Raw genomic sequence first — 9,155 nt, forward strand, 5'->3', positions numbered from 1 at the left:
GAAATGCTGTGGCGTTTTGTGAAATGCTGTTGTGTTTTGTGAAATGCTGTTGTGTTTTGTGAAATGCTGTGGTGTCTTGCACTTCAGGGCCACCGTATAAATGAGTTAGTCCAACTCAAATTTTTCAAATAGAGTTTAAGTAAAATGATAACATTACCTTTATGAATTTAAATAATGCTAGTCCACCTAAATCCTATTTAATTAATTGAAAATAAAATAATGAGGTTAAATATAATTTAATAAAAATGTGTTACACATGATAGAAAACATGGTTTAGTTTTTTTTATTTTTAAATTCACATTATTCAAAACAATCCTCCATTCAATACAGTCTTTTTAAAATGAATGAATTCACACTGAAAGATGAAAAACATTTCTGAAAGATAATACCATTTTTAAAATGGCAGAGAAATGGAACTCCTATAATTAACTTACAAATCTCCCTTTGCCAAATACAATGAATACAATATAACAGGGGTATGCACTGCTCTTCTAACAGGACAATAACACATAACATAAAGAGTGCACTGCAAACACCAACATATGGAAATAGTGTTACAGTGTGTTGAAACAAATACAGAAAAGCACAGAACAAATGATTGATATAACGGCTCAATCTGCTCTGACTAGGAAACTCGTGAATAAATGACAACAATGAACTCATGAGTCACTTCTTTTTCACATTTCAATCGAACAACTTGATCTTCAGACTTTCGATTTTACCATTCAGCTTGTGCCCATCCAGATTCATCACTACCTTCTGCATGAACTCGAAGGTGTGTTTGAGGTTGTCCGGAAAGCTCAAATCCAGGGCATAAATAAGTCCCAATAGCATGACAAACCCCACAATCACGCTGCCCAAGTTGTCCATGACTATATTGCCTTCGATGACAATTCCCACGTCCTCTGGCTGCCCATCCACATCTCTTTGAAGTGTGTATATGCCCATGACTGTGTTTGCCATGTCCCTCTTGGCATCTTCAGAGGCAGAGGCCTGAACAAAGACACAAACATACAACATATGTGTTAACTAAAACCTGAATTACTACATTTTATAGAAGCAGATTTACTTATGTGGCTCTCCTAATTGATCAAAACAGTTTTAGACTAACCCTCTGGTATCACTCAAATGTACTACCCTATTTGGCCACTCAGGATAAAAATGTCCACTTTCAAAACTTGAATGATAAAATGATATGATACAAATATTATATTTAAATATTTTTCCCCCACACTTTTTGGGAAGTGTGGGAACATTTTTTAAATGGACAATTAGGGTAATTTGTACAGTGTATTCGAGACCGATTAGAAAAATTGAAATTCCAAAAAGTATCTAGAAAAAACACAAAATCATTATAGCCAAATCTGATGTGAAAAATTACCAATTTGGACAAAAATGTCCGAGTGATACCAGAGAAGGTTAGGACCTCCAACACAGAACTAAATTAAGCTTGTAAGAAAATGTTTGCATAAATAAGTTATAAAGATATATTCCTGTATGTTCTGTTTGATTATCAACGTTATCTTATTTATTAATTCAGGTATTATTTGTTTACATCCCTACTTAATAATGTAATTTGTTGTTATTCCTGTAGTTAATTATGCATTTACCTACTTATTTCGATATGTATTTGATTATTTATTCTTTAATAATTTATTTCCTTGTTATGTGATTATGTAATTATTCCTTTAACAATTTAGTAATTGCTGCATTCACATACCTTTTTAAACATGAATCTATTGATTAATATATTTCAGCATTTATTTATTATTTTATTTATGTATTTATTCAATTATTTATAAGTTCTTACATATGTATTCATGTCCATATTTATTTATTCATTTATAGATGTATTTATATATAAATGTAAATATTTATTTCAGCATTCATTTATTATTTGTATTTATTTCCAGATATATTCATGTTTTAATTCACATTTGTATTTATCAATTGTATTCCTATGTTAATTTATAGATGTATTTATATCTGTATAAATGTATTAATTCACTTTTTTCTATATTTATTTTAACACTTGCCCGATGAAATTACTTCTGTATCTATTTATTATTATTTTTTTATTTCTGTATTTATTCATTCTTACATATATTCATTCCTATATTAATGTATAGATTTATTTATTTCTGCATGTATTTATGATATGTGATAAGATATTTAGATGTAAGCAGGGATAGGGTTGTGTGCCATATAATTTTCTTATTATAAATGTAAGTAATGGTGGTTATAATTGTGGGTAACACTGTTAACCAATACATTGAAAACATATTGTGATAAACATACCTGATACTCCTTAAAAAAAGAGTCTGGATCCTCGTTGAGGTAGATCGCGATGCTTCGCAGGATGCACCCCCTCTTGATGTGGATGTTTTCAAACTAAAGCAGGGGCGATAAATCAAAGACAATTAAGCACAATGCATGTGCAACAGAGCAGGTAGTTTACAAAGTAGAGGGCTGTATCTGTCGTGTGTGTCCCTAAGCAGGACTCCTTACACCTACATTTCCACAATAAGCTATTGCCTTAAAAACACTATAAAAGCAGACAATTTCTTAAATGTGTTCATATGATCATGGACAAAAACAATACAGTGAAAAACGAGGTTCTCTGCATTTATACTAACCGAATCTGATATTGCAAGGGCTTCCTTGATTTTGTGCCCCTTCACTCCTCCTTTGGTCTTGAAGATCTTCAAGAGCTTGTCTGAGAAGTGGTCCAGCTGCCACATGAACTTTGATTGAAGTGGTGATGTTGTGATCCTCAAAAACTCCGCATTCACCTTAAAAATATTATTAACAAGCACAATACAACCAATTGTTACTTGTTTATTAGAATCACAACCATGCAAGGATGTAGACATGAATCACAAAAGACAATAATAAAAGACTGTCAACAAATACAAATATTTACTTACTTCACTCTGCTGAAACAGAGCAGGCCATCTGCATTTGAAGTCCCCTATCAAAGGCCTTTGCTCCACAATCTCAAGGCGTCTGTGGGAGAAGGTTTTTTCCATTTTTGCTTTTATCACCACTTCATTGTCACGCTTTTTCAGTTCTGACAATAAGGCAATTCTCTCGTTCTCCAAGCTTTCTGTGGTTTCGCCTTTTGGGTGCAGAGGAATGTAGTTTACTTCAGCTTTTCTTGGTTTTTTTATGTTTGCTGCAGCTTTGCCTTGGCCTGTTTTCTTGTGCTTTAAGGAGTTCACAAGGATTTCAGGATGTCCAAGACGGCCAAGCTTTGTACGATAGTTTTGCATTTTGTACTTAAGAGACTGTTTCCACCCCCCAAATCCTGTCTTGGATCCTAGCTGCCCCAAACAAGGGTGGGCCCTCGTCAACGCTGCAGCTACCTCTTCACACTGATAGTCTTTCGGATATTTTGTGAATTTGATCATTTCTTGGGCTAGGCCATCAAGAATGACTCCTTTCAGCTTTAGGCCAGGCTGGAAGTATGTACCAGTTGTCTCAAACTCTGCATTCTTTAGATGAAGCTCAAATTCAGCCTCGTAGGTGAGCTTAGGAACCACAAAAACTGTGGGCCAGGATAACAATTGTGAGGCCTGAGCTTCAGGGGATGGATGCGGGGTTGACGTATACACCATATCATCACTGCAGCATGAGGCTATTGATGATTCAGGGATTAGAGGCTCTGAGCTTCCAGTAATTGAGGTCTTATCAAATGAGTCAACTGTGTACAAAGTGATGGAGGGCTCAATATTTGACAATATAGGAGAGTAAATTACTTTCAGTGTGCTTTTATCCTGAATTTCAGACACTGATGTAAGATTCATGAACTCGTTAAAGTCAACATCCATGTATTGCAGACGGAAGTCCTCTTTCAATTGAAGAGATGTCTTGACAAATGTGTGCAGTTCTTCAACTGTTGCTGGGATTCCCGAATCCAGGGTCAGTTTTCTAGAGTCAGACTGGTCGGCAAAGATGATGCGCAGAAGCGCCCGACCTGCCATTATGGAACACCTTTTAATCTAGAGCAGAAACAAGGTGAAAGAAACACATTAGGATTATATCAAAGATGAACATAAAAATGGTTTTACAGTTTTTGTCAGAGCCTGCTATCCAGAGCTCAGACTATTTAGGTTTAAAAATGATACTCACCTTTAACAATGATGAATCTTTTCAACATTACCATGCGCAAACTCCCAACCATGTAGTCAACAAGGGGATAGGGGTCTACCAAGTCAGCAAGCTCAATAACGGCAACCTCTGTATTGGGCGAGGCAGACAGCTCAAAAGCACCATAATGCTCTCTGTACCAAGCACATGCGTCTTTTACCAGAAAACACAACTTCTCCTTAACAATGCAAAGTTTAATGATCTCATGGAATTTAGGCAGTCCATCTGCAGATCCGTGTACAATAATCATCCCCTCGCAGTAACGTATACCCAAGCTAGACACATTGTTTGCCATATGAACCTCAGTCACATCTGGGAAACTTTGTTTCAGTGTAGACACGACTCCCTCATTAAGGACATCAACAGGCAGGATTGAGACATGTGTGACCTCCAAGGATGACTTCTTGACACTGGAGGAATGTGTGTGATAGGCAAGCATGAACTGGTGTTTAGTAGTTAGTGAACGAGGTATGTTCTTAAAGCAATTGGTGTGACGAGCAACCTGCTTGAAGAAGCTATGTTTAGCCTCAAATCTCATTGTCCACAGTACAATTAGAGGCCCGAAGCAACGAATCATTTGCGGATAGTGCTCTAAAAAGTGATGTTTTGGTAAGAGCTTTACATGTGGAAAGAGTTCAAGATAGCGCTGCCTATGATCATAGATCTTGGCTTCAAGATAAGCAATGGTCTCATCTGTGTGAACAGGGGCCACAACCAACTCAACTATGTCCTTAAGATCTAGAATTAGCTGCCACGCTGGTTCATCTTCTGGTAAAATGTGCCCAATCACAAAGGGAAGCAGTCTTATTAAGGTCCAGTTTTCATGCGCATTGCCACCTATTGTGTTTCTAGATGTGAAAGAGCGTGGTATGGCATGGGGGCGATTGGTTCTGTCCCCCCATTTGTACGGAAATGTCTGAATCAATCTGTTGAGCCTTTCAAAAGTGAAGTATTTTTTGGAGATCAACAAACTCATACAACGAGCCAGTTCAACTGGTACAACACCTTCAAAAAGGTCGTGCACAATGTCAGGAGGATAACCAGTAGTTACATGAAAATGGGAAAGGTGCTCTGTTAAAACACACTGCTTTTTTACACCACAGCAAATAGTTGCATTCTCCTGAGCAGACTGGACATGAACATCATGGATGTCTCTTGTTCTCAGTTGGAAAGCACCTGACTGGACATCCTTAGTCTGAAAATCTGATTTGACTCCAATACAAAACCTGCATACTGACCCAGCTGAAAAACTCTCAACAAATCCCCCGAGCCCATGGGCTCCAAGATTGTCAGCTATAACACACTGGACAGAACCTTTAACAAACTGACCAAGCTGAGATATAAATACACCGTGCTGTTCTAATATGCTTAAGTCTTGCAAGAGAGGCTCCAACACTTTTCCATAGCCATAGGTCTTAACATCATCAGATTTGCATAGAACAGCTAAATAGATTGAGTTTAGTGTTGAATGGGAACCTGGTGGCAAATTACCCAAAACCCAATATACACCACAAAGTTTGTGTGTCTTTCGAGATGTCCCAAGAGGGTTACAAATCTCAAAATCATCAACATAAAGATTTACAGAGATTCTCAAACCTTCATCAGAAAAAAACGAATTCTGTTTATAGTACTCACCGTCTCTTACAGTTCTGTACTCTTGGGGAACAGCCAATAGCCGCTGTTGCGTTTCAATATGTTCAAGGACACCTTTATGAGAGAGCAAATGTTGCAAAGACTTTAACAGAGGGATATATTGAAATGTCCTATTCCTCTGGGCATCTAGTATGTACTCAACCGGCTCTAAAACACCAAAATGAGATGTATAGTACTGTGTACGTTTATATGCTGTAGCAAGAGGGCCATCCTTTGCAATAGCTGTGGCCAATGGACTAGAATTGCATAGAGCAGTGGAAAGCTCACCAACTACTGAATCTTCAACCTGTAGTTTATGGCTCTGTAATACATCAGAAACAATAGCTCTAGTGACAGGCAAAGATGATGTACTTAATATGTAGTGAAGTTCAGAAAGGACTTCATCAATAACTGTCTTTGGAATGTGAACAATATTTTCCAACTTCAATAAAATGCATGCAATTTTTTCTTCGATTAAATTTGGAAGGTGTATTTCTGAAGCATCACCACAACTTAGTGTTTCATATTCCTGGTCTATATCGACAGACTCCGTTGGACCAACTGCAGAACTGTGTGACTGATCCAACTCACCACTTGTACTGACAACATTGGCTATAAAGTCTTTAAGTGAATGTTGTCTGTGTTTCCTATTTTTGTGTGTGTTGAATGTACTGTAAATGTTAGTTTTAAATGTGCATCCTAGAAACATACATGGTACAGTTTCATTATGCCTGAGATGTCCATTAATATGTTGGAAGAAATCTTTTTCTGTTAAGTCTCTACGTGAGCACACATGACACTTAAATGTAGGTAATTCTACTGGCTTTGGTGTTAGCTGTTTAGCATGAGTTTTGTATGTGTGATTTAAAAGTTTACTCCATGTGTCAAACGAACATGGGCAATCAGTATATGGACATGGATAGCGACAACTGCCCCTTAAATGTGCATGTGTCTGCCGGAAATGTTTTAACAACAAATACCTGCTAGCTAGTTCCAAACTGCAGTGTTTGCACTGCCACATGCATAACCTGAAAAAGAGAAAAAAGAGAATTAGCAATTGACACTGAACAACTGACAATGTCACAGATCAGCTTATGCAAGTAATGTGAAAGTAGCCGTGTACTTACCATAAATAAGAGGTTGCCCCAAGATGCTTGTTAATGCTGATCAAACTGCAAAAGACAACATAAATATATTAGAGGTGTGATTAAAATGCTTATATATTTGAATTTTCACAGACAACACATAATTGCCTAAGATTGCACAACCCAAAAAAAAAATGATAACAGATCACACTTTAAAATTAAGAGTCTAGTAGACATGTTTTATAAAGCAGGCCTACGTTTCTGCACAACTCTGGGTGCCTGCTTGTGAGTGAGGTAACCCATACAAGATTCACATATATATATATTATCTCATTATTTATATTAAATATTTGGCAGTAAAAAACTAAACTCAACTGAACTCCTACAGAAACGAGTGGCTCCGCCTGTCCTCCTCTGCCTGCACTAAGGCCAGGAGAGAGATGGACAGACCTGCTGAGCTTTATGATAGAAAATGGCGGCGCTTACTGGGCTGCATGCAGGCTCTGCCTCATACTGTTACCTCATTCACTTGAATTACTCTTTGCATTTTTTGGTTGAATTTAAACTGAATTTCGGTGTACTGTGTTCAATGACAATAACGTTAAATCGAATGTAATATAATCTAATGATCTCCATTATCCAGTATTCAATGCTAACCGTATCTAGCAAGCTAGCTAACAAACCAGTTATCCAGCTAGCTAGCTTGCTGCTTTACCTCGTGCACTTGAATTACTCTTTGCATTTTTTGGTTGAATTTAAACTGAATTTCGGTGTACTGTGTTCAATGACAATAACGTTAAATCGAATGTAATATAATCTAATGATCTCCATTATCCAGTATTCAATGCTAACCGTATCTAGCAAGCTAGCTAACAAACCAGTTATCCAGCTAGCTAGCTTGCTGCTTTACCTCGTGCACTTTAATTACTCTTTGCATTTTTTGGTTGAATTTAAACTGAATTTCGGTGTACTGTGTTCAATGACAATAACGTGACATCTAATTTAATATAATCTAATGATCTCTACTATCCAGTATTCAATGCTAACCATATCTAGCAAGCTAGCTAGCTTGCTGTTTAGACCCAACTAAAAACGGAGCAAAATATAACACGGTGGTTTCAAATATTCTTGTCGATATAATGAAAAGGCATTAGGCCTACTTGGAAACAGGGAACATTCTAAACTACTAGAAAAAACAAATACTTACCAAATAATAGACTTTCCACCGTCAGTTTCACACCGTCAGTGTTAGACAAAAGGCGGCAAATGACAGAACGGATTTTGTGCATGCGCAAAGGTGATGTGCAAAGGGGCGGTCCCAAATGAAAACAATTCATTTTGAGTTGCTCTGTCTTAAATACATTTAATAAGTGAATTGATTAATGTAATTTGTGTTACACTAATGAACTATACTTAGGTTTATTTCTTAAATAAAAATATTTAAGTAAAGTGAAACAATTATTAATGTGTCAAGTCTAAGAAGGGCTTGAATCGTTTTTTTGAGTGTGTGTAGATGCATGAGATAATCCTTTATTTGTCCCACAACGGAGACATTTAATTTATTTATATGTGTGCCTGCCATTTGTGGGGAGTGCTATGTAGTAATGGGGAGTACAATACATAGGTGTGTGTGTGTGTGTGTGTGTGTGTGTGTGTGTGTGTGTGTGTGTGTGTGTGTGTGTGTGTGTGTGTTTGTGTGTGTGTTGAACTTCGTAATAATTATTGTCCCACAATTTTTATTTGTTTTACGGAGAGGTTTCACAGCTGCCTGGGCCTAGCGGCCCACAGATGACATTTATCCAGGAGCCTCCAGCTGTGCCTGCCACCATGTTGAGATCTACCATGGATCAAGGGCCTTCACCACTGCCATCCCCACCGACTAGCGGACTAGCATCACGACAGCTGCCTCCATCTCTGCCTGCGACGAGGTCAAGATACACCTCAGCTCCACCACAGCCACAGCCATCACCATCAACCCGGACAGCAAAGAGGTCTCGTAGAGCACACATACCTCCCACACAGCCACCAGCTGCCCATGCACCATCACCCCCACCTGCACAGCAGCGAGCTCCACTGTCTTGGAAGACAGGCGAAGACCCTGACACTGCTCCCCCTGTCTCCAGGTTTCAACCTGCTCGCACACCCGGGCCACAGCTCAGCTCAACAGTATCAAACAAACCCCTTGACCTGTTCAAGCTGTTCTTCAGTGCACTAACAGTACAGACACTCTGTACCAACACAAACAAGCGGGCTGCACAGGAGACGGGAAAGGGTAAAACCTACAAATGG

The 9,155-nt window shown here is 38.1% G+C and overlaps 1 protein-coding gene across 8 annotated transcripts; it reads right to left on the bottom strand.

Moving 5' to 3' along the window:
* Positions 1 to 227: 227 nt before the first annotated feature.
* LOC117549443 lies at positions 228 to 8,360 on the bottom strand. 8 transcript variants are annotated; one of them, XM_034221366.1, is made up of 8 exons: positions 8,074 to 8,360; positions 6,909 to 6,953; positions 6,762 to 6,809; positions 5,785 to 5,856; positions 2,928 to 4,001; positions 2,637 to 2,792; positions 2,299 to 2,391; positions 228 to 993 (listed from the first exon to the last, which is right to left on the bottom strand). In XM_034221366.1, exons 5-8 carry the CDS (start codon positions 3,981 to 3,983, stop codon positions 685 to 687), a joined length of 1,614 nt encoding a protein of 537 aa, XP_034077257.1. In that variant the 5' UTR covers positions 3,984 to 4,001; positions 5,785 to 5,856; positions 6,762 to 6,809; positions 6,909 to 6,953; positions 8,074 to 8,360; the 3' UTR covers positions 228 to 684. The 8 variants fall into 8 exon arrangements, with proteins under 8 accessions (XP_034077257.1, XP_034077259.1, XP_034077262.1 ...); XM_034221368.1 differs by lacking the exon at positions 5,785 to 5,856; XM_034221371.1 differs by lacking the exons at positions 2,928 to 4,001; positions 5,785 to 5,856.
* Between the last annotated feature and the right edge of the window lie 795 nt (positions 8,361 to 9,155).

Source organism: Gymnodraco acuticeps, unplaced genomic scaffold (assembly GCF_902827175.1).
Source record: "Gymnodraco acuticeps unplaced genomic scaffold, fGymAcu1.1, whole genome shotgun sequence".
NCBI classification, from domain to species: domain Eukaryota; kingdom Metazoa; phylum Chordata; class Actinopteri; order Perciformes; family Bathydraconidae; genus Gymnodraco; species Gymnodraco acuticeps.

Bases quoted from the DNA above. Each gene is read 5' to 3' on its own strand.
- LOC117549443 (XM_034221368.1), bottom strand. From the start codon at position 3,983: ATGGCAGGTCGGGCGCTTCTGCGCATCATCTTTGCCGACCAGTCTGAC. The intron at 2,392-2,636 runs GTTAGTATAAAT...CCCCTGCTTTAG, and splicing joins CCCTTGCAATATCAGATTCG to TTTGAAAACATCCACATCAA. The intron at 994-2,298 runs GTATGTTTATCA...GTCTTTGTTCAG, and splicing joins CTTTTTTTAAGGAGTATCAG to GCCTCTGCCTCTGAAGATGC.